The sequence below is a fragment of the Myodes glareolus genome, chromosome 18, assembly GCF_982192425.1.
Source record: "Myodes glareolus chromosome 18, mMyoGla1.1, whole genome shotgun sequence".
Taxonomy (NCBI): domain Eukaryota; kingdom Metazoa; phylum Chordata; class Mammalia; order Rodentia; family Cricetidae; genus Myodes; species Myodes glareolus.
In genome coordinates this window covers 14,919,526-14,945,296 of record NC_142043.1, presented here as the reverse complement: position 1 = coordinate 14,945,296, position 25,771 = coordinate 14,919,526, and the positions used below count along the sequence as shown (strand labels likewise).

Below are 25,771 nucleotides of genomic sequence, written 5' to 3'. Positions count from 1 at the left end.
CTATAATCCCAGACTGCTGGGTATTGGACAAGTGACAAGTTCTCAGCCATTTGTACTGAGTGGAAATTTGGTGCCATCCACAACTGGTTGGTTTGGAAACAGGCAGAACTCTGCAGGAAGAGCACAAGAAGAGATTGAAATGACCTCAATTCATTGAAAACTTTTCTTTCCCCAAGACTGGAGGAGGGAGAAGGGAACAATGCATGGTGCCCTCAAATCACGGGGGTTTTCATTCTCCATTACTTGAACCACAGAGCAATTCATGAGCCAGGATGCTCATCGATGCATGGCAACCGACCCACAACAGACCCACCACAGTTTTTAAAGTGCTTAGAGCTTTAGATAGTAAACCAATCATTAACAAATGTCACTCACCTTCAGCATGTTCCTGCCATCTTGTCTTGCCAGTGCTCGGTACATGCTTTTCCACAAGAAGGTCTGGGAAGGTCTGGGGGTCCTTCATCCAGGAGAGCAGTATGGTGACTCTTTAGCCTTGAGTGAGAAGGTTGGAAGAGGGAACACTTTACCTACCACAGAGCTCACCCGCTTCCCCTCCGTGGACTTCTACAGGGAGGCCTGCATTCCTTCAACCCTGTGGGGTGTGACCCTGAGTGTCCAGAACTGGACAGGAGCGCCCGAGGGAGGGAGTGGCATTTTGTAGGGTACTGATCTGCACACCCAAGAGCATATTTGTCCCCTTTGTAGCTAATGATCTCAGCCTCTCGTCTCTGGTTACTGGCAGAAGCAGTAAGTCTTTGATCTCTGAGCTGTTCGTTTTGCCAGCTCGGAGCCACCAGAGGCTCCAAGAGGAGGGAGAGGGAGTGGAAAGTGTCTTTGCTTTCCTTCTGCAGGGGATGTGCCCTGGGGTTTGCTGGCAGAGGCAGTAACCTGGCCGGAGCTGCTGAGACATCAGTGGACCTGCGACTGCCGGGACTGCCCTGGTCCCATCAGCGCTCGCTGCCATCCGCCAGCAGAGCCAGTCTTTGGGAGCTCTGGAGAAAGGCTCAGCCACGCTTTGAGACAGGAGGCTCAGGTAAGCTAATCGCTCTGTTTGACTCTTTGGGGCTTGAGCTCTGTTAGTTAAGCTGTGTCTTACTCTGTGAGGAATATTCCGATTTCAACATCTCATTTCCTGAAAAGATAAACAAGGAAGAGTGTTTTTGAAGCAATTATCAGAAACAATAGAGCCCTGTCCCTTCCTCACTCTATAATTTGAGTTAGTTTTTCTGTCTTAAATGTGGTTTTCCAGCTGAAAGCCAAGAGTTCTACTCAGGGCAGGGCAGGCTCACCCCCGTCTGCCTGGAAAGTTCAGCTGACTAACGTATGTCAGCTTCATACAGGGAACCTGCTAAAAGTGTCGTTTGTTTGGCTGTATCTAACTAGCAACGGGGCAGACACTCTTAAAATTCAATCATGCTTGAGACGATGAAGTTGGATTTTATTTATTGGGTTTGTTTGTTCAAGACAGGATCTCATGTAGTCCTGGCTGGCCCCAAGCTCACTATGTAGCCCAGGCTGGTTTTGAACTCCTTATCCTCCTGCCTCCTTCCAAGTACTGGGATCAAAAGTGTGTGCCGCTACCATAACTGACTGAAACAATTAGTTTATTTCCACTGTAGGGTGAATCTATTGAAACCTTGTCCACACCAGTATAAACCTGAAAGCTATCACCCAGTTGAACTCCCTGAGTGACCTTCAGAAAAGCAACCAACCTTTAAATTTGTTTTCCCTTGTTCCTCAAGTAAATATAAATTTGACATACCACACTTTACCCCACAGATCTTAAAAAAATCTTGATTTTTATTTTCCATAAAAATTTCACTTATAGCTCAGCATGGTCTCACAAACCTGTAACCCCAGTCCCTGGGAGTCAGCGGCAGAAAGTTCAGAAGTTCAAGGTCGTTCGTAGCTTTACAGAGAGTGTAAAGCCAGCCTGAGTCACCTCTCCGAATCATAGGAAGGGATCCACTTACATGCACATGATACCTTGTATCTTCACTCAGGGCAGTGACAAAAAGGTAGACCGGTTCTGAAGGAAGAATGCACCCTAGGTGCAGGGCTGGGCACATGGCTCAGCAGATAAACCGGGTGGCTCAGATGTATGGTGTGAGCTGGATTTCTGCAGATCAAACAAAGGTAGGAGAAAACCAAAGTTACAAAGTTGACCTCTGACCTCCACACATTCGCATGGCACTCACATGCCCTCTTGCATCATACATTCTTGCTCATGTGTGCACATACACACATGCACGCATGTACACGCACAAAAACAACAACAACAATAATAACAGTAATAATGAACAGAAGGTCAGGTGGGAGGGGATGTGGAGAAGGAGCAGCCTTGTCTTTTCATGGCAATTTTCACTAAAATAAACTTGACACTCTCTCTCTCTCTCTCTCTCTCTCTCTCTCTCTCTCTCTCTCTCTCTCTCTCTCACACACACACACACACACACACACACACACTCATGCGCTAGAGATTATAAAAAACAGCAAAAATACAAAAAAGGTATATTCTACAATCAGTCATGATACTAACACAAGTCTTTTGTTACATTCTTTCTAATTTCATTATTAAAAACTATTCACCCAACCAGAATTGAAATTAAAATCCATCTCTCTGATAAGGATGGCTGGGCAAGTGATGAAGCCTTGAGTAAGTTGTTTGGCTCTTCTTGTAAGAAGCTGGAGGCTTGTTTTATAATACAGTACGGATGTGGATAAAAATGGAAGCTGGGAAGATGTGTGCTGAACCTGTAGATTCCAGCTATGAAGGCTCACATGGCTCACAAGTTGATGTGGCATTTTGCTGGAAGCCATACATGTCTTACTTCTTCCAAAAGTCAAAAGATATCATAACAGCGTCAGCATCACCATTCTAGAACTTTTTTCTTTCTAGGTTGAAGAATGGTGTGTGTGTGTGTGTGTGTGTGTGTGTGTGTGTGTGCATGTGTGCATATTATTATCTGTTTTCTGCTGCCCTTTCCACCTCAGTTCAAAGACTAAAAATACACTCCCAGACAAGAGAAATAAGTGCACACATTCATTTAAACCAGGACATGAGCAAATGGTTTTTATTTACTTACTTACTTATTGCTTATTTTTGACACAGAGTCTGTCTATGCAGCCCAAGCTAGTCTTACAATCAATATCCTCCTTGCCTCTTCCTCCTGAATGTTGAAATTATGTGGGTGGTACTGTGCCTGCCAAGGAGTGAGTTCAGCCTTTTGGTTCAGAGCAAGAAGAAGTAGAATGATCATAAGGGCACAGAATACCTGGGGTCAAGGCAGTGGAAGGTATGTGTGTCACGAGGTAAGGAGTTCAGAAAGTAGAGGGGTGGCACCTGCAGGACAAATGTCACCCAATTCACACTTCCGCTTAAGGTCACACCCAGTGTGTTAGCAGCGTTCAAAATAGCTTACATAGTTGTCTTCTTAACTTCCTTTCACAGGGCCTTACCTAGGGCTGCAAAGGGAAGACCGTGTCCCAAATGTCTTTGGATTTCGCCTGAACTGTCACACTAGAGAAAGAATCATCCCATGATGTCAGGGTGGCCCAGTTCTCTATTGGGTAGATGTATCATCTTTATGGCTGTGAAATTTATCTTGGGACACTGCAGGTTAGAGTGAAGGGTTCACACTATTGTGGCCTCTTGGCCACGCCCAGCCTTACAGAGACTCCGGACTAGCACATTCCCAGTCATACCCTCCCTGGCCAGTCACATAATATGCCCGAGGCGCCTGTTACTTATTTCGTTATTTTATCTTATGTGCATGCCCAGCCCATGGTGGGTGGTTCTGAGTTCCTCAAGAAGGCGGGGTTGGTAAGTCAGGGGGCTTCAAGCCAGTAAGCAGCTCCCTTCCATGGCCTCTGCATTAGTTCCTGCCTCCAGGATCCTGCACTGTTTGAGTTCCTGTCCTGACTTCCTTCAGTGATGAACAGCAATGCTGAAGTGTAAAACAAGCAAACCCTTTCTGGCTGGGCAGTGGAAGTGAGTGTTTTTTAATCCCAGCACTCCAGAGGCAGAGGCAGAGGCAGAGGCAGGCGAATCTCTGTAAATTTGAGGCCATCCTGGTCTACAAGGGCTAGTTGCCAACAGGCTCCAAAGCTACAGAGAAACTCTGTCTTGAAAAAAAACAAACCGACCCTTGCTTTTTGGTCATGGTGTTTGGTCGCAGCAATAGAAGCTCTAACTAAGACAAGCGGCATCTCTACCGACATTCAAAGCAGTGAACCTTCTGGAACAGAGCCTTCCCCCTAACCTGGAAAAGTCCTGGCTGGCCTGGGATTTGTATATGTGAGAAAATGCACTATAGGAGCCCTTAGGGAAGGTCGTGAGGTTGCTCTTGGTTCTGCACACAGCATGGAGTCCGGAAGGCTTCTGGGTGTAGCTGCAGACTGTTAGCATCTTCAGGCTCGCTGGAGCACCCAGCAGTGGTTATTTCTGGAATGACCACTTGGAGGACCTGGCTGAAAAACTTAGTTTTGCTCTGAAGAAAATCATGACGCAGACACTCTATATTTGTACCACGCAAGAGGTAGGGTAAGAGGTCAGAGGTCACCTCGTTTTACCCTTATTTTAAATCGATCTCTCTAACTGGGTTGTGTTGACATAGTGGCCCACACCAATAATCCCAGCAGAGATAGGGGGACTGTGAATTAGAGACCTCGTGTCAAAGTAAAGAAAGTATCTCAGTCGGGAGGAATTTGCAGCAGCTTAATTCTGTTCACAGGCAAAGACCCAGTGCCATACTCTCTCTAGCTCCTTCCCAGAAGGCCCAGCTTTCTGTCTTTGTCCTTGTGAACCAAAGTCTCTTCCCACTCAAGGTACTGAAATCACTCACAGTTCCTAGGATGATTACTGAGAAACATGTATGCTTCCTTTTCCCAAACAAGGGGACTCGTTTGTAATGTATACAGATGGGGATCGCAATTCAGTCTTGAATTATTAAAATCACGCTCCAAGAAATAAAACCTGACTGACTCATCGACTGAAAAAGATAATTTAAGGAAAGAGTGACGCAGTGGAGTAGAATTCAGGTCTATCCTCTTTATTTTCCATGGATGCAAATCAAAATAATTCTTTGTAATTTGCGAGGCTACCAAAAAAATTAATATATATAGAAGCATTTTGCAAATTAGAGCTTCTCTTGGTGCATGCGTGTGTGTGTGAGTGTGTGCGTGCATGCGTGTTTGTGTGTGAGAGTATAGGTGTGCATATATCGGCCTTAACACAGGTGTGAGAGTTGAGAACAACCTCAGTTGCTGGTCCTGCCCCTCTGTTCTGTTTGAGACAGGGCCCCTTGTTGTCTGCTAGCTGTGCTGTGAGCAGCCTGGAGCTCCTCCTGCCTTTGGTCTATCTCCCCATAGAGATCCCAGGATCACAGACCCTGTGCTAGGCATTCAGTTTTTATCTAGGGGTGTGGGGATTTGAACTCCAGTCCTCATACTTGTGCAGCAAGTACTTTGCCCCCTGAGACTTCTCCCCAGTCCAACGACAGAGTTCCATTATGCTGAGTTTTCTTTAAAGCAAAGAGTTAGAAGAGGCCGTTTGTTGGTTCCTGGCTGCTTAGCCCTGAAATAATCACACAAAACTTTATTATTTAAATCACTGCTTGGCCCATTAGCTCTAGCTTCTTATTGGCTAAGTCTTATATCTTAATTTAACTCATTTTTAGTAATCTGTGTATCAGCACTAAGCTGTGGCTTACCAGGCAAAGTTCCAGAGTCCGTGTCTGGTGGGGCTCCATGGCTTCTCTCCTACTCCGCTTCCTTTCTTTCAGCATTCAGTTTAGTTTTCCCGCCTACCTCTATTCCTTGTGCATGCCCAAGACAATTTCTTTATTCACCAGTGATATTCACAGCATACAGCAAAGTGTGAGACGCCCCCCCTTGTCCAAGCAAGGTCCAGGGAACCAAGGCTCTGATATGCAAAACACAAGCCCCAGGCGCTCTATCCTGCACGGCAGCATCAAAGGATCTGTATACCTCCAAGCTGTAGGAGGTCAGCACCATTTAACAATGGCAATGTTCTGACGGCTCCTTACAGCAAAGCAGTATGGAGGAGGCTCAGATTCTCCAGGGTTTGCCTATGACATTGGTTTAGCCACCAATGTCACATGATGGAAATGAGACCTAGGCTGAGACTTGTGTGGAAGAACAAACTTGGTTACAAGATTATTAATCTCCCTGTATGTGCTTGGGAGAACTCACACTGTACAAATCACTAGAGGAAAGTCTTCAGGCACAAGTGACTGACAGAGCTCCAAGTTAGCTACCAGGCTTGCAGACAAACCTTTTACGGTTTTACATAACTGAACTGGACGTGTTTTCTCTGGGACATAAAACCTAGTAGGAGTCCAGGTGAAACTCTGAGTGGTGAGCTAAGAACAAAGAAGCATCCTCAATGACGCTCTTGTAAGACAAAGCACAGACAGGTGGCTAGAACAGCCACCCTTGCTGGGAAGGGACAGCTGGTGTATTGAGTGAAACTGCCAGCAACAGGAGAAATGCTTTCTAGCTGAAGTCTAATGCAGGGCAAAGAACATGCATAAAACTAGCTTTGTACCAGCTTAGTTAGGAACAGAAAGGACTCAGCCTTAGTAGACCCGCACACTGGCCTCCGAAAATGCAGCCGTTCAGTCCAACACAGCGAAGCATGATCAGCAAGGGTCCCGGAATGCAGAGACTTTCTATCCCCGCCTCCCAGGTGTTTGCAAAAGTGAGTTTCACCATAACTTCTTGGGGTTTTACTTTTTCTCTGTCCCCCCGCCCTGTGTATGTTGCATGTATGTGCATATGGGTTTTGTGGGTACACATGCCCTGTGCACATGTATGGAGGCCGAAAGTTGACTTCCAATATTTTCCTCTACTGATTTGCATCTTAAGGCTTTTTTAAAAATAGGTATCTCACTACTAGAGCTCAGTGATTGGCTAGATTGGCCAATGAACTCCAGGGACCCTCCTGTCTCTGCCCATCGTCCAGCGGTTATGAACACCTGTAGCCTTGCCTGAATTTTAGTATAGGGGCTAGCAATCCTCAGTCGGGTCTCTACACTAACAAACACAGCAAGCACTTCACCCACTGAGACATCTTCTCAGCCTCCCAGTATCTCTGTCTCTCTTAATGCATGTAGCTATAACCACGGCAGTCCACACTGTTATACTGCTATTAGCTAATGCATTTCACCACGCAGTCTTCTTTCTCCAGTGGTTGAAAATAAGTCAATTTGTCTGATTTCAAAATGAATCCATGAAGGAGAGGTGACTGAGCTAAATAATTCTTTGGCCCCTTTACGACTAAGAATTAGTAAAAATCCCATCTCTGTTCCTAACCAAGACCTTCGCTCTCAGTTCATCTCAAAGATGCTCAGAGCTGAATGACCAGTGTGAGGAGAAAACAAGCCCGTTGAACAGCGTCAAGACTTTCAGGCATGTGTTTGGTGACGGGCGTGAATGAACGGAAGAATAACTGGACGAGTGCTCTGCAGGGGAAATAAACAGAACACACACAGATGCTGACTCTGAGCGCCTGTGAGGGGACCTGGTGTTAGCCCTCACAGGAGAGGTGGGCACTGACTCCTGAGAGAGATCGCGACATATCACAAAACCTTGTATTTAAGCAGCACACCTTAGACTGGATTGACTCATCCAGGCCTCTCCTACCACATTCTACACACAGTTAGGTTAGAGTATAAAGTATTCATTTAAAATTTTACTCTGTGGGCCTGCAGGGCTGCGGGGCTGGGGGCTGGAGATGCAGCTCAGCTGGTAGGGTGAGGTTCGGGGTTCATTCCTGAGACCTCATTTAAATGGGCAGGTGCTGCATGTCTGCAATCACAGCATGTGGATGGTAGGGGCAGGATTTCAAGCCTTGGCTGCATAGTGAATGGGAGAGACTAGCCTAGGCTACAGGGGATCCTGTCTCAAAACAGTAGCTACAAACAAACAAACAAACAAAACTCTTGTTGGCCATGTCTATACATAAATGGAAACCCACTGAAATTGTAAATAATTTTAATTTTTTTCCTCAGAGAAAATTTAGCTCTTAAATTTGATCTGCTCACCAAAGATTTTTTTTGCCTTCTCCGTGCACCCCACCCCCACACTATTCTCTCTACAAACCTATCTGAAAGGCAAACAGCGGCGGGGGTTCCTATGCAAAGACACCTCCCACAAAAGTGTTGCCCCAAGCCCATAGAATGAGAAGTAAAACAAAACTGAGTTTGCTCACATCCTCTGACTAACCCCGGTTGAGCCATGATTCTTTGTTGCTGTTTTCAAGACAGGGTTTCTATCCTTTGGAGCCTGTGCCGGAACTAGCTCTTGTAGACCAGGCGGGCCTCAAACTCATAGAGAGATCCTCCTGCCTCTGCCTCTTGAGTGCTGAGGTTAAAGGCATGTACCTCTACCACCTAAGGAGTCCTCTGTGGAGCCCTGCTCTGTCCTCCCCATGTGTGTGCACCCATGTGCTTGTAATTTTAAGGCAGAGAGGAGAGAGGTCATGCTAATAATAATAATAATAATAATAATATTAATAAATAGAGGGAATGCTTCTATTTATAGAAGAAAAGGCATCATTCCATAAACCCTGACGGCCAAAAAGCTCAGCGTTCGGTGGTGCCTAAGATTAGATTGCTGCTCAAAATGCTGGAGAGTGTCAGTCCATGTGAGCAGTTTCAGGTCTACATCAGGAGGATAAGGAGGCTGCTGTTGACGTAAACAAACGACACTCAGTGTCCACAAACACACACTGAAAGAACGTGGAGACAATGTGCCGCCGTCCCCAGAGGCACACCAGCAAGTTTTAATGATTGTTTGTGGTTACATAAAGGACAGGGATTATCAGAAATGAATTCACTCGAATGAATTCAAGGAAGTGTGTGTGCGTGGAGGGGGGGCATCTCCCCACCACAGTTAAGTTTTTCCACAGATGGTAATGCCAACACAGCTGTCAACCAGGCGTTAGCTGCCCCCAGAGTGAAATGTGGTGTAAATACCCACGCTCTGGTGACAAGGACAACTTACCTGTGGAATTACACAAAGATCTTGGACTCGGTCGCTCTGGCTTGGAAGGAAATGGATTAAAATGCCATGAGGTTTATGCCTAAGAATGCAAAGTTAAGCAGGATGTATATATAGAGTTACTACACACACGCGTCATACACACACGCACGCACACACACACACATGCGCACACACACTTTGCTTTCTTTATGTTGAGGGTCCTCCTTTGAGTGAGGTCATTTAGCTCCTGGAAGAAATGCGCTCCGGTTGTTACCTGAAGACCTAGAGGCCACAATGTCTGTGGTGTGGGTCGTCACACCGACGGCATCACTTGGATCAAGTTAATTGGACTCAGAATTGAAGCACAGTCCTGACGTACTCCAGCAAGGAGCTTCACAAATGGGAATAAGGTGGACAGAATAACGTGTTGCTGACCTGCGTGGGTGACAGTGGACAGTGGTCACTGTTTGGGCCACTTTACACACAGTAACTCATTAGACTCTCCCAGGAACTTGCGAATTAGATCCTGATTCCCTTATCTTTCTCTTTGGTTTTCAAGACAGGGTTTCTCTGTGTAGCCTTGACTGTCCTGACACTCACTTTGTAGACCAGGCTGGCCTCGAACTCACAGAGATCTGCCTGCCCCTGCCTCCTGAGTGTTGGGATTAAAAGTGTGTGCCACCACCTCCTGGCCTGACTCTCTTATTTTAAAGGTAAATAAACAAAGACACAGAAAGCCTAGAGCACATAGACCTCCAGTTGAGAAGGTCAACACCGGAGGGAAGGCAGGCTAGCACTAGAGGCTGTCTTGATCTGTGTACCTTGAGATGATATTTCTCTCCCTTTGACTTGTCCAATACAGGATGCCCAGCTAAATTTGAATGTCAGATAAATTCATCTTATCTGACAATGGAGAATGTTCCAAGTACCACACAGAGCAAAATTATCCTAAAATGTTAATCATTGCTTCTTTGAAGTTCAGATATACCTACCTTGGGGTTTCTTGTTCTTATTTAATGTATTGTCCAACCCTGTAGCATAGGAAACTCTACACATTAAGGAACCAGAGAGGAAAACCATTAGTTCAAGCCTTAGCGCAGTGGTGGTTGATATTGATGTGAACCTGTCTATGAGGGACTTTCTAAATGAGGTTAAATGAGGTGGGAAGATCCTTAAATGTGGTGACCCTATTCCACAGACTGACATCTGAGACTGGATAAAACAGAGACACGGGGCTACCCACCAGCGTGAGCTCTCTCTGCCTGCTAACTGTCACTGCAATGTGATCAGAAAACTCAGCCCCTGATACCATGCCCTGGCTTAGAGGACGGTACCTTCAAGTCATGAGCCCAAACGAGTCACCCATTATGCTAGTTGCTTTTGCCTGATGTTTTGTCACAGTATAACATAGACCAATACAGGAGGTACCAAAACCTGGACCAGGACACCTATTGCAGAACCAGGTTAAGTATATAGATCTTTTACCTAGCCTAGAGATCGTCCGGAAGTACATCCACTTGGATATGAGAATTGCTGAATACCTTTAATAACAGCCATAGCTAGGCTGAACTTGTTCAAAATTTAGCAGGCTTTAGGGAAAATATGTATGTCTCTGTTTTCTAAAGAGTGCCAAAATGTTCTCTTCTATTCTCAATCCTTCCTGTTTCTCCTCTGCTGCTTCTTTATTTTCTCTTCTTTCTTTTTTAGAAGCATTTTTTAAAAAATGATATATTTATTTGTTTTTGTTTCGTATGCATTGGTGTTTTGCCTCCAAGTGAGGGTGTCAGATCCCCTGGAACTGGAGTTGCAGACAGTTGTGAGCTGCCATGTGGGTCCTAGGACTTGAACCTGGGTCCTCTAGAAGAACAGTCAGTGCTCTTAACCACTGAGCCATCTCTCCAGCCCTTCCCTTCTTTCTTCATGGTGTATCTATTCACGATCAGCCTACAGATCAATGCAAACCTCGACTGTACATCACTGATTAACATTCTGGAAAAGTCCCAAGAGGCGGTCCAGAAAAAGAGTCAGAGAAATAATAAGGTGGAGAGGAGACTTCCTTAGGATGACCGGAGCTGTCACTCAGGCTTCCTGAGCTGGGTTTGCGGCCTGAGGCTGCACATGGGAGGAAACGTTCTTAGCAGGAGAGTACAGAGAGTTGTGGGAATCACATGACACCAGGCCTTTCATTTCAGAATAGTCCTTGTCACACAGAGAGGGCACAGGTGGGGTACAGAGACTGTTATCCTATCTGTCAGCTCCAGGGTTACAAGCCACAAGCAAAAGAATACCTGGCAATTTAAATTAGAAGAGTCTTCCTGGAAATGAAGAAAAAGAGGGAAGCGGGTAGCTCCACCTCCCCTAGCTATGCGGCTGTACTACATCGAAGTATTAGCTTAGTCACGCTTGACAACAATAATAAAACTGAAATAAAATAAAACAAAGGCAAATATCCAAGGTTTGGTTATAACCAGTGGTGTGGATACGCATACCCATAATCTCAGAAATTCAGTAGTAGAGGCAGGAGGATGAGGTGTTCTGAATTGGATTGGCCAGTAGGGAGTGTGCTGAAGATTGTCTTGACCGTTTGGTGCGGGGGTGGAACTCATCATAAATGTAGGCTTTCTTTCTCCATGGCTTTGTCAGGTCGTTTTATCATAGTAGTGGAAGAGAAACTAGAATACACACATGCACATGTGCACACATACACACACATGGACAGTCACACAGACACACGCAGAGACACACACATGCAGACACACACACACACACACACACACACACAGAGAAAGAGAGAGAGAGAGAGAGAAAGAGAGAGAGAGAATATCCAAAGTACAACACAGAAAAGAATCCAGTTACTCTGTGTGTACATGTACAAATATTCACATGATGTACACATAATGAGTAAAATAAAATACTCATTAACCTGATCATTGTGGCTGATACTGTGTGTCTGCCCTGAATACATGCAGTCATTTTCTCCTCGTTATTTCCTAAGCGATACAACATAACATCTGTTTCCATAGCACTGGCATCGCACTGTGTTCAGGTCTGTGGGAAGATGTGTCTCAGTCACTGCCGGATACTCTACCCCTCCTAATGCTGTGACCCTTTAACACAGTTTCTCATGTTGTGGTGACCTCCCAACCATAAAATTATTTCCATTGCTACTTTGTAACTGTAAATTTGCTACTAGTGTGAATTATAGTTTATAAATATCTGATATGGAGGATATCTGCTATGCAACCTTGACCCGCAAAGGCGGCATGACCTACAGGTTGAGAACCGTGGCTCCACCAGTCTATATGAGAGATCTGTGCAGATGTTGATATGTTCAGCAGCCCTGGACCAATCCCCAAATGCTGACACAGAAAGATAAGTGTGTGCATATTGTATTGTGTTACTGCAGGCTAGAAAAAAAATTCGAAATGTTCTTCACTTACAAATACCCATTAGCTTTGGAGAACAGTGAACGCAGGCAGTAGCAGACGGACTTTAGAGCAGTTAGGCCAAGACCTAAAATAATGATTGAGGCATAGGCTTCCATCTGCAGACTCACCCAGCCCAAGATCTAAGAGGAGTCTTTGGCAAGCAGGAAGAAGGGCGGGATGTGAGAGGACCATTCCTTCACCCTAGAGGGCAAGGGATACAGATACCATATGTGCACCACGCTCCCTTAGCAGGCCCCAGAAGGCCCTAGAAAACCGGCCATGGGTATGGTAGTCCTCCCCCATCCCTGATGCTTTTCTCTTCAGGTCAGAGAGCAGCATCCGGCAGGGATGACAGTGTGCACATGAAGGTTAAGTTCATCAAGAAGCAAGGTAAGTGGCAGAGAGAGCCCACTCTGTACCGATCTGTACACTTACACTAAAGGGGGATTATTGAGTTTGGGAACTATTTTTAAAATGATTTCCTATTGAGCTGTAAAAGAAATGCTGATAGGCCAGGGAAATAATCCTCTATATTCTGTCACTGTTGTCCAGTTAAGCTTTCCAAAATGATGGAAGTATTCTGTAGCATGCTACTTAACATGATAGCCGCTAGCCACTTGTGACTTGTAAACCTTAGACTATATCCGGTTGCTGGAGATGCATCTCAGTTGATGGAATGCTTGTGCAGTATGTGTGAAGCACTGGTTCATCCGCAGGACCACACACACTGACCTTGGCCGCACACGTTCGTAGTCCGAGCATTTGGGACGCACAGCTGAGAGAATCGGAAGTTTAGCTTTATCCTTAGCTGGTAGCGAGTTTGAGGACAACCTGGGCTACATGATATCTTATCTCCAAAACACAAGGACAAGTGGGGCAGTGGTGATGCTTGCCTTTAATCCCAGCACTCAGGAGGCAGAGAAAGGTGGATCTCTGTGGGTTCGAGACCAGCATGGTCTACGGAGTGAGTTTCAAGACAGGCCCCAGAACTACAGAGAAATTTTGCCTCAAAAAACAAACAAACAAACAAACTAAACTAAAAACAAAACAAAAATACAAGGACAAAAAATGTGTTTCTCAGTTAATGCAACTGATAAACTGATTGTGTGTATGTGTGTGTGTGTGTGTGTTGTGTTACTGCAGATTGAACTCATGCGTGCTAAAGCCTTCGTCTGAGAAACTGAATTTTAAATACAATTTTAATTAAAATTAAAAAATGTAGAGGCCTCATGTGCCTAGTGGCTAAGTATTAGACAGAACAATTGTAAGCTAGCATGACTTTTCTTCAATATCAGACAGCCTGGATATATAAAAGGTTAATTTTGTGACCACGTCTGTATTAGTTGTTTTTCTGTTGCTGTGATAAAGAACCATAAAAGGTTCAAAGGCAGCGAAAGGAAGACAGAGTGTATGTTACTTTACTGTCCAGAGGGAAAGTCTATAATGGTGAGGGAGACGTGGCAGTGGGAGCAGGACGTTGAGAGATCATATATTCAACCACAAACATAAAATAGTGTTTTGTGGAAGCGTGAGCCTGTAAACGCCCAAACCTGACCCCATGGTGTGCTTTCTCCAGCCAGCCTTTACCTCCTAAAACCTCCCCAAACAGCGCCACCCACTGCAAACCAAATGTTCAAACACCAGAGCCTATGAGGGCCAGTTTTCTTTGAAACCATCACAATGTTTGTGTGTTGAATTCTGTCCAAATTATTTAATATAAATAGAAACTTAAGAACAGTTTGTTACTAACTCCATCAGTTATTCAGAAGGAAACTTGCTAGACTGCCTGGTTGTTAATTTTAAGTTTAAGCATTCCAAATCTATCTTTCACATTTGTGCTTTGTAGGGCCCTTGGATATTTTAAGGGAACAAAGAAAATTCCAGTAAAACTTGAGGGACTGATGCTGAATGTATCGTTTACAGCCTTGACTCATAATCTTTGCTTTAGCGCACAGCCTCCTGAGAGACCAGACACAGGGTGTCTATGTTCGGCCCAGAGAGGGGAGAAGACGCTACTGGAAATGACAGTTGGACTGCTGTGGCTCATTGCTCTTTACCCTGTGACTGAGGGCACCAAAGGCTTCCTGCAGGTGAGTCGGTACATGTCTGGTTTCTCTAGGCAGCCATCCCTTCTCTCCACCTTCCTGCTACCTCGGAATCTGTCACTCTCCAGGCAACTGAGCTACAGAGCCTGGTGGACTTCGTATCAGAAGTCCCATGTTCTTGCCTCAGTATTTACCAGCATTCCCTGTGAGGTCTTCAGTAAGTTAATCTCTGAAGTGCAGGTGCCTGGATTGCAGACAAGGCTTCTCCCATGGAAATTTAATCATCTTGGAGAGCTTGCCTATCTCAGCACATTCTCTGCCATGGTCTCTTGGGAACAGAAAACCACGTGGGTAGACACTAATAGCCCATGGGCCTGCTCTTTCTTTTCCACTCCCCCTCTTTCTTTTGGCATAGGTGCTTAGTAAAGGGTCTCATGCCACTCAGGCTGGTCTCAAACACTCTATGTAGCTGAGGCTGACTTTGAACCACTAATCTTCCTGCCTCTGCCTCCTGCATTTGAGGATTAGAGATGTGCACCATCATCCTTCCCTTGCTTTATGCTTCTTGAGATAGGCAATTGTGGTTGGCATGAAACGCTCTGTGTAGACCACGTTAGCCACAAACTTGCAAAGATCTTCCTGCCTCTGTCTCTCAATTGCCAGTGTACTTTCTTGCTTTTTTCCCTATTTGTATGTATTTGTTGCAAATTTGTGAGTCTGCATGTTTACATGTGTGGGCAAAATCAAGCCTGAGGTTGATTTTAGAAATTCTTCCCAATTGTTTTTCCACTTTATTTACTAAGGAAGGATCTCTCAGGCCCAGAGGTCGGTGACATGATGACTCTTGGTAGCTAACTTGTCCTGTGTGTCTATCTTCCAGGGCTGGAGCTAGGCCATTTTGCCTACTTAGCACTCACATGGACAGGGTTCTGGGGACCCAAACTCTAGTTGGTCTTTACCCTGGTTCAGCAAGTGCTTTAGTAACTGAGCCATCAATCCAGCTATGGGCTACTCACTTTCTTAATGATTTCATCTAGGATTGTGGCTTAAATGTTTTCAAGTCACTGACGATTCCCAAGTGTATATTTTCGTCCAGATGCTTCGGCCCGAACTCTTCACTCATGTAGCTGCCATCCATTTGGACACTAGGGTTCCTCAGCTTCACATGTCCCAAACTGAACCCTGAATTTTCTTACCAAACCACTCTCTTGCTGTCTGGGTAAAAACTGTGCCGTGCTTGAGTCTTGTAATGCTGCATATGTAAACCAGTTTTAAAATTTACTTTAAAACCTGTCTAGAAGTCAGACTCTTCTAATTTCTTCCACCGCTGCGGTCTCCACCGAGAGCTTTATGATCTCAGTTCTGTAGCCCCTTGGTAACACCAGAAATGCTTGCGTTGTTTCTGTGCTTGGCTGTTCTTAACAGGGCGCCAGGATTAAGGCTTCTGTAAAGCAAATCAGAGTGACTCTTTCTCATGTGTGTCCAAACTCTGCATGACTCACTCGGGGAAAAGCTAAAACCAGGGCTGCAGAGCTGACTCGGAAGAGTTCTTGTTCTGCAAGCATGAAGACTCAATTTTGAGACCCCAGCAAGCACTTAAAGACACCTGAGCGTATGTGTAAGCTCAGTCCAGGAGAGTGGAGATTTGTAAGCTCAGTCCAGGAGAGTGGAGACGGCAGGCACTGAGCCAGGCATTCTAGCCGTAACAACGGCCAGATTCACTGAGAACCTCTGTCTCCAAGGGATAAACTAAAGCCTGTCAGAGGAAGACATTCAATAGCTTCTCCTGGTCTTCTCATGTGCACATGGGTGCACTCACTAATATACCCAACTAATATACACGCAACGCACAAACACACACCCAACAACAACACTTCCCTTCCCACGAAGCATTAAAATCTTTCTCTGGTCTGATGGTCGTACACACCTTGCCTCTGCCTACATGACCCGCCTCTGTGGACTCTGGGCCCCGCCTCTTACTCATCTCCCTTCACCCACTTCTTCATGCTCTCCAGTCCCTTGCTTTACCGTCACAGTGGGCACATTCATAGCACTGACCCGCACTCATGCTGTTCCTGCCCATTTGCAAGACCATTACCTTCTCTTCCCCCGGACACCATCACTTCCTCCAGGTCTTCGCTCAAAACAGGCCTTGGTACGGCCTTTCATGGCCATCTGTTATCACGCTCGACTGTGGCTCACCTGGGAAACTCAACAGACCTTATGATGGGCAGATCACAAAGCTTCACTGTAGCCATCTTCTTTCCTTTTGTAGCAAAAAAACCATGACAACCAAGCAAAAGGAGATGTCGGTCTGGTTGAGAAAAGGCATCCAGGTAAGATCCTATTAGATGTCTTGGTACTTTGGACCCTGATGCCACGAAAACAGGGTTCTGACCTCAGCAGTTGCCAGGGGATCTTAGGCACATTATGAGATTACCCGAATCTGTAAAGGGAGAATAACAGTAATTCTTACGAGCAAAGATCAAATAACGACACAGTGTATTAGTTGGCATAATTTTGCTGTGGCCAAACATCTTACCCAAGCACTGCGATGAAGGACTGACACATTTGGGCTCATGATTTAAGAGACCATGCAATCCATTCTGTTAGGAAGGAACGGCAGCTGGATCCCGAGGCAGCTGGTCACACGGTGCCCACATTCAGGAAGCTTAGGGAATGACGCTGGTGTTCAGTGTGCTTTCCTTCCTTTTCCTTCTATTCAGCTCACAAAATGGTGCCGTACACATGTAGGGTGGGCTTTCCCTTCTCAGTTAAACCTCTCTGGAAACTCCTTCAGATACCTTTTCAGAGGCGTGTCTGCTACGTGACTACAGATCCAGGCAAGCTGACAAGGAAGATGGGCATCTTACACCACACCAGACCGGAGCCTCTCCTTTGTTCCTCTTCTCTTGTGCCTCCCTCCTATAATGTAATTAATGGGCAGAGCTCTCAGCTTGGGGATGAGTCCCAGTGTGGACGTTAACATGCAAGTCTGCCGTCTGAAGCACTGAATGTGCTTCCTTATGAAAACATTGATCCCCCAGATGGTTGTAGGTTCCAGAGCAGTGCCCAAAAGGCTTCTGACATGCAATGCATTTAAATGCACATACATGGCAAGCAGTCATGTTCTAGGCATAGCATGAGAATGTCCCCAAAGCAAGGCTACAGTTCTTCAGGGAAATGAAACAAAAAGTTTAACACAGAACGCCACAAACAAGATCTCCCCAAGAGTAACAGTGACAATAAAAATACAGTAAGCGTTTATTCACTGGACTGTCACTATTGCCAGGCTGTGTTTAGCTCTATTATATCATTGCCATCTTTATTTTAAAATGGTAAAACTGGGGTTTAGGGCTAAGGGCTGTAAGACAAGATTTAACCCAACCTATCTGGCTTCAGTATCACTAACTCCTGGGAAAGTGAACAGGTTCACATTTACCCTGTTCCCCATCATTTCGGGGGTACTTCCAAGACCTGTGGGAACAGTAGACAAGATTTTAATCTAATCAACCTTGCTGCAAAGTTAACGCATGCAAAGGCCCAAGGTAAAATTGGCATAGGGAAGCCGAGGACACCAGGGTTCCAAGTACCGAAGGCTCGTCTTTGAGGGGAAAGAAAGGAAAGTTATTAAATAAGCAGCAACTAGAGGTAACAACTGTGCACAGACACAAGCCAGGGTCTAGTTGTGTTTTGTTTTTGTATTTCAAACAAATCCCTAAACCCCCACTCATTCATGGAACATTTAAAAAAATGAGTTCTTTGGAAAGGGTGACATTGGGGGTTTTATGTCGGAGAGATTTCCAGGAAACCAAAGCTAGCCCAGAAGGGTGAGTAGGATATTCCAGCCTGTTTCCCTTGAGTCTGGGTCAGGAAAGAGAGCTTGGGAACTATTGACCTAGCAGAAGTGGGAGGAGAGATCCGTGTGACACATGTGTGAGGCATTTCTGCTTGCTCACGTTAAGGCCATGTCTGGACGTGCGGAATGTAGCGACAAGCATCGGGGACAGTCCAGGAGCTTTAAGCAGTACGTGATGACTGCTAAGACATCTTCCCCCCGCCCCCACAGGTACCTTCTGATAACCCCTCTCTCCCTCCAGCCCAGGAGTACGAGATCCTGCTTCAGATGACATACAGGGATCCTGGGGAGAAGAGAGAACTGAAAAGATTTCTGAAGCATTTGAAATCTCCATCACCATGCTTACGCGGGCCCAGCGAGATCATCAGAGTGAAGGCCACCACATGTAAATTAGCTTCCCAGGGATGGGGAGTGTAACTGGGGAGAGGGGCGGGTCAGTCAGGGTATGTAGGCTGTGGTGTGAAAAATGACCATTCCATACAAACTCTGCGGGGTCAAGAACCAATGTTTCTTCTTAATGGGACATGTCCATTGCATGTTGGCAAGGGGGCTGTGTTTGTGGTCATCCCTCAGGTACCAGCTGATGAGTGAGATCCTACTTCAAATGTATTCATTCTGAGCAACAAAGACATGAAATCCTGGAGACCCTCACACAGACAATGACATTTTTTAGCTGAGAATGGAAGACACGAATTCTGTATTGACCAGAATTTATTCTATGACCCTATCCAGGCTCATCGGGCTGGGATATGAAATTCCAGTATGTATCCATAAGATAGCAAGAAGCATTTAATAATGCAATCCACAGAAGTGGTCCCCAGAGAAGTCTAACAACTTGTCAAAAGCTGTGAGTCCCACAGTGTTCGGGTCACCTCTACTGCCATCAGGAGTAGGGAACTGAATAGGAATGCATGTTCCTTAGTCCATGTCAGACATGAGGGACCAGAGGCTCTGGGGTGAAATGCCCTAGGGACTCCTGAAGCGTCCTAAAGTTTGACAAGCACTCACTACACACTTCTACGTAAGTTTCTCAAGCATATCCTGGATTGACCCCAGCTTACTTCCCTGCTCTCCGCCCCTACCCTTCAGCTCTTTGTTAAGATGGAAGGACTTATAATGGGCGTGTCAAGCCTAATACAAAACGATTGCACAGCTTTGATTGGTAGACGTTTTCACCATCACCCCACCTCCAAATCGTTCTGCCTTTCTAAGCTTTTAAAACACTTGAAATGTTTATGTGTATGAGTGTTTCCCCCTCCAAGACAGGGTTTCTCTGTATAGCCCTGATTGTCCTGGACCTTACTCTGTAGATCAAGCTGGTCTTGAACTCAGAGATCCACCTGCCTCTGCCTCCCAGGTGCTGGGATTATTGGCAGGCAGCGCCATGCTCAGCATGTATGAGTGTTCTGCCTGCATGTATATGTGTCTGTCTGTGTGCGTGTGTGTACTATATGCATGCTTAGTGCCGAAGGAGGCCAGAAGGCTTCAAATCCCTTAGAATTGGAGTTCTGGATGTCTACGAACCACCACGTGGGTGCTAGGAATCAATCCCAGGTCCCCTGCAGAGCTCTTAAACACTGAGTCACATCTTCAGCCCTGCCACGTGGTTTTTAAGTTCTCCCTTGGTGTGCTGATTTGTGGATGGATGGATGGGGACTCAAATGAGATAGGGATCAACTACCCTTTAGACCCTTTCAATGATAACTCTTATGTCGAGACTATGTTTCTGTCTTTCTCTTCCATCACAGTGGATACCTGTGGGATCCATAGCCTTGTTTTGGGTGCTAAGCCAAGCCATTTGTTTTTTCTCTGCTAAGATTTGCCCAGCAACCTCAGAATCTATGGAGTTGGACATTTCTGTGTCTTAAATACATTGTCATCCTCCCAGCTTCTGCGGAGAAATCCTTGGTTCAGATTCCAAGTCAGAGCCAAGGATGGAACAGAAGTTGATGTAGAAAGCAGACACAGTGAGACTGTGGTCTATTTCTTTTTCTGTCTGTAGACTGCAGAAGCTTGAAGGGGTTCCCGGAGTGTGCCTGTGAGGACAGCTATATGTGGTTTCCTCCCTCCTGTCTTGACCCCCAGAACTGCTACCTTAATACAACTGGACCCCTCCCCAGCTGTGACTGCCCTCTTGAAGACCTCAGCCAGAGTGTTAACTTCTGTGAGAGAGCAAGTAAGTACTGTGGGCTGGGGCGCTCTCTTCCCAGGATGCAACAGAGACAGGTGCTGTGGTTCTTTGCCTGGCTGAGGGCAGCTGATGCTGAGGGGCGGTACTGAAGTAGAAGTACCCAGTTAGGTTTGCCTAGACCAGTGAAAACTTCCTCACCGCAGCAGATCCGAAGACACAAGATGATGTTTAGATGTCATTTCAACCTCTAGATGCATGCAGCTAGCTCAATGCTGTGATTGCATTTTACTGAGATTTAGAAAGATGCTCTATAACCCAAGTAGGCAATGGACTAAGTCAGGATATTTCCTTCTCCCTTTTCTCTTCTTTACCAGCATTAATTCTACATATGTGAATGCAGGAGAGACACTTGGTGATTATATTGAAAATTCTGCTCTGGATCCCAACAAATATATTCCAAGTTACACACACACACACACACACACACACACACACACACACACACAAATGTATATAGCCTAAAAGAGTCGAGAAATCGTTGACTTAAGATCTTGTTTAATGAAGAAGGAAGGAGATGACTCTAATGACATGGACTCCAGGCCTTAACAGACTTTAAGAAAATTCCCCCTGAGCATAGGAACTCATACCTGTAATCCCAGCACCCAGGAGACAGAAGCAGGAAGCTTGCCCTGAGTTTGAGGCCAGTTTAGGCTACACAGTGAGTTCTCAAGAGTCTAGGCTATAGTTTGAGACACTGTCTGCAAAGCAGAAGGAGACGAGAAGGAAAAGGAGATGGAAGAAGGGTAGGAGAGTGGGAAGAGGGGGAGGAGCTTCCTGAAAGACTGCCCTGGTCAGCTTGAAGCTCTGGGTTCTAAGTATGAGGGAGGAGCCAGAAATAGTCCTGCTTAGCTGAGCATGCCCAGTTCCCCTTCCCAGGACCACAGCAATTCATCATGTTATGGCATGATGTGTCTGTTAAGGACCATGTTCATGTCCAGTTCCAGAGTAAACCCTTAGAGAGCCCACAAAGCATATGTCTTGCTATTTATGTATTATCAGACTAGTGGGGGAGGCTGGGTTGTAATATCAGAAGGAAAGGAAGGCAATCTTTTTCACCAAATGCCAATGAAAGCTCTCATCTTGGAAGAAGGCCCAATTCTGATCCATCTACAAGAAATAGAAAGAAGACTCAGACAGGTGATGTGCTCATGAAGGGTTTCCCATAGTATGGAGGAGAGAGGTACAGCCAGATGGAGAAAGCCGCGGTGGAATTCAGAGGTAGAAGGATTTTACATGGGGGGGGGGACCAGAGAAGTGTTTCCAGAGCAGCTGATGGTTAGACCCTGAGTACAGACGGAGCAGGGTTTGTCCACAGAGAGACCAGTTCTGTACAGATGAGCACTGGCCCTGAGCTAGTAAGCACGGGGCTTGCAGGAGTTAGCAAACACCTTTAAGCTGTCGGGGCTGGGAAGACAGCTCAGTCAGTAGAGTGCTTGGTGTGCAAGCATGAAGACTTGAGTTTGGATCTTTAGCTGAGCACAGTGCATGCATGGAGTCTCAAAACTGGGGAAGTAGAGACTCCAGGATCCCTGAGCTTTCTGGCCAGCTAATTTACCCAAATTAGTGAGCTCCAAGTTCAGCTCAGGTTCAAAAAATAAGGTAGAAAATAATTGAGAAAGACACCAGACATCTCGTCTCTATGTACACACACATGCACACACACACACAGGGACACACATAGATGCACACACACAGACGCACACACACACATACATACATGAGTGTTGAGTGACTTGTCCTGATCACTAGCACTTTCCCATGACTGTTAGAAACCAAACAACTGAGAATTCTGGTTTTCTTTCTTTTCTTTATTATTTTAGATGAATATAGTCTATGAAAATTAATAGAAATACTTAGCATGGGTTCTGAATTGTACTTTCATAATTTTATGCTACTGAAATTTATTGTGTCTTAATTTAATGTATCTATTTTCCCTCTTTCCACTAGAGATTTGGGGCACTTTTAAAATTAATGCAGCTTTTATCAAAGACCTTTGGAATTCCTCTTCTGCTGTATATGCCTACTACAAAACTGAAATTGAAAATCAAGTAAGCACTATTTATTATGTAAGGATAATCTTTCTAACCACAAGTTCAGATGCTTTTCAATTCATAACATGCTTTTTATCCTCCTGTCTTGACCCCCAGAACTGCATTTTATCCATATTTAATATGTGTGCATATTTATTTAGAGGGGTTACCCGTGTGGGCGCTGTGTGCACATATGGGAGACAGAGAAAAAACAGCCTCAAATGTGTTTTCTTTTCTTTTTTCCTCTCTCTCTTTCTTCTCCCACCCTTTTATTCCCAGTTTTAGACAGGGATTTCTTTGGCCTGGGGCTCATCAATTCAGCTGGGCTGGCTAGTAAGTCTGTGTGATCTGCCTGTCCACCTCCTCGGTGCTGGAATTATAAGCATGTACCATCACATCTGGATTTTTTTTAAAAAAATGTGGTCTGGGGGCTCAAACTCAGGTCTTCATGCAAAACAAGTGCTTTCCTGACTGCGCTATCACCCTAGCCCCTTAGGAGCATATTTTAAAAAGAGGTATTTAATTTTAAATTTGAGTGTGTGTGTATATGTGTGTATCTGTGTGTACATATGTGTGTGTCTGTGTGTAGATATGTGTGTGAAATGGTTGTATGTGTCTGCGGAGTTCAGAAGAGGCCGTCAGACTCCCTGAGTTAGACTTTGGGTGGATGTTGGGAACAGAGGATGTCAGGTCCTCTGCATGCTCCTAGCTAACTGCTGAGCCCACCCTTCTGTCCCTTAGTACATATTTACTTGCTTGTATTTGATGAGTTCTTACAGAACCACTATTTGCTTTGCCCACAGTAGACGTTCCTTGAGCATTTTCCTGAGATGTTATCAGTTATCATGTGTTTGATGTTTCTTACTGATTTGAATACTATAGTATGGATTCTAGACTATTTTATGGTTTTTAATTACACATAATAAATTATAACAACCTAAACTCAACTGTTTAACTTTGTTCCATAAAGGAGCACCTCTTAGAAGCTGAAGGGAGTTACTGAACAAAGGCACATAAGAACTAGACCAATCAGTGTGCCTCTGTCCAGAACCAGAACACAGATCTGGGTACATTTATCGTAATATTTATTGTCCTATTTCCCCTTTTCTGTCCCCATCTCTCTCTGTGTGCCCGTGTGGATGTCAGAGGTAGATGTCACGTGCCTTCTGGTTAAAGCCATCTACACATGATCATTGTTAAGATTTTGAGACAAGATCCCTCACTGGACTCCCCATTTGGCTAGACTGGTTGACTGACAAGCCCCAGGAGCTCTTGTCTCTACTTCCCAGCCGTAGGGTTACCAATGTACGTGGTTCTATACCCCACTTACATGAGTACTAGAGATCCAAACTCAGGTCCTCATGCCTGTGGCAATCACTTCACTGATGGCGCCATGTCACCAGCCTCTGATCTGTCGTTTTTTCTTAGCATCCTCAAAAATAAATTGTGTGTGTTCTCAGTTGTTATTTTAACTGCTTTTGTTATGGCATAACTTCTTCCCATGGTCCCTTTTTCCTTTGCTCATACGCTGTTAGTTTATTTATTGTTTGCATCTATATTTTGCTCAATTTCTTTTGATGTGTGAGGACAAATACTGAAACATTGTCTTTTGTTTTCTCTCTAAGCTTAAAGAAGCATACAGAGGAATCCATGGTTTTGAGTCAGTTCAGGTCACGCAATTTCGGTAAGTTGTATTTGGTCTAAGGGCTGCTCTAGAATTGGCACTGCTCCTGAGAATGCCAGTGGTATTCCTGCTGGTCCTGACAAAACTGTGAAGTCAATGCTAGGGAGATAGTTTAATCAGTAAGTGTATACCTTGCAAGCCTGAGGTCTGAAATCTGTTAATTATTAGATTCCCAGTTACTGGGCTCCTCTGCCACCATGCAATACGCCAAATCAAATCTTATTAATAAATACAGATTTAAAAAACAGGGCAATGCAAAGCAGAGCACCCCCAGGTGACTCTCAGGAAGGCAGGAAAAGAGGACATGAGAGCTCACATGGCAGATCTATGGGCCAGGTCTTAAATAGCCAGTAGGCATGGTCCCAGGCATCTCCAGGGGAGGGCCACCGATGGTGGACCTTCTGGAAAGGGCCTCCACCCACTGGTAATTCCAAACAAAGACTGATTCCAGAACCCACATAATAATGCCTTGCATGGTAGTGCTCACATGCAATCCTAGGGCTGTGGAGGTAGAGACAGGGCACTCCAGGGGCTCTCTGGACAGCTAGACTCATCTAATTAATGAGATCCAGGCCAGTGAGAGATCTTGTCACAAAAGAAGTAGGCAGCATTCCTAGTGATAACTTAGGTTTTCCTCTGGTCCCCACAAGCAAATACACACATGCATGCACATGTACACATGTTGTATACTCATGCATAGAAGAACGCACACACATTAAAAACTGTAAACACTTGGGCATAAGGTAGGAGCTTGAGAGGAAGGGGGACATCACAGTGCCCAGGTTCAGGAAGGGGTGAGGGCTGGCATGGGGAGCGTGGGGGTAGAGGGATGAGCATTTTCCTATGACATAGGACATGCAATTGTGTAATTTGGAGTCAAGATGGGAACCTGGGATAAAATATCCTTCTGTGTGGGTATCAAGTATAGGCTGTGATTCAAAATTCAGAAGTCACTGTCTACATCTACAGCAAATAAAGATGTATTTAGCAAATTAGCATTTTGCTTATGATTCAATGCAGAGTTATTTGGAGCTGAGCATGTGTGCATCGGTCGCTAGCTACTTGTAGTTGTCTGCTGGAGGAAGAAGCTTAGAGGTCAAAGAGCTTGACTCATTGTTTTTTCCATGGTTAACTTCAAACCAGTCATGGGAAATTTTCAACAACACTTGCTATAAATACATTCTTAGTCCATAAAGTCATTTAGAAAGTCCCACAGGAATAATTTTTTTCAAAACTCTAACCCAGAGAAGAACACAGAGAAGAAAAGGAAACCCCTTTTCTTATATTGAATCTGTATAATGAATCTCTTTCTTTCTTTCTTTCTTTCTTTCTCTCTCTCTTTCTTTCTTTCTTTCTTTCTTTTTTGCCTTTTCTGTCCATGAACTACTAGATGAAACTGAGATTTAATTCCAGTAATTTTATATTCAAACCCTGAAAACAGCAGCCAGCTGTGGTGCTGCACGACTTCAATCCTAGTACTTGTGAAGCGGAGGCAGGAGGATTGCCATTATTTCATAACTGACCTAGA

At 45.1% G+C, this 25,771-nt stretch overlaps 1 protein-coding gene across 4 annotated transcripts in view; it reads left to right on the top strand.

Annotated features, from left to right (window-relative positions):
* Window positions 1-618: 618 nt before the first annotated feature.
* Window positions 619-25,771, top strand: part of Adgrf1 (adhesion G protein-coupled receptor F1) — a 48,652-nt gene continuing 23,499 nt past the window's right edge. The window contains exons 1-8 of one of the 4 annotated variants that reach the window (XM_087897995.1): window positions 619-747; window positions 852-1,033; window positions 14,383-14,524; window positions 16,755-16,815; window positions 18,580-18,723; window positions 20,341-20,514; window positions 22,477-22,577; window positions 24,185-24,243. In XM_087897995.1, coding sequence (XP_087754121.1) covers window positions 14,456-14,524; window positions 16,755-16,815; window positions 18,580-18,723; window positions 20,341-20,514; window positions 22,477-22,577; window positions 24,185-24,243 — 608 coding nt within the window. In that variant the 5' untranslated portion in view covers window positions 619-747; window positions 852-1,033; window positions 14,383-14,455. Of the gene's footprint in view, window positions 1,034-12,758; window positions 12,825-14,382; window positions 14,525-16,754; window positions 16,816-18,579; window positions 18,724-20,340; window positions 20,515-22,476; window positions 22,578-24,184; window positions 24,244-25,771 lie in introns of all 4 variants that reach the window. The other 3 variants (XM_087897994.1, XM_087897993.1, XM_087897996.1) reach the window with 3 other exon arrangements.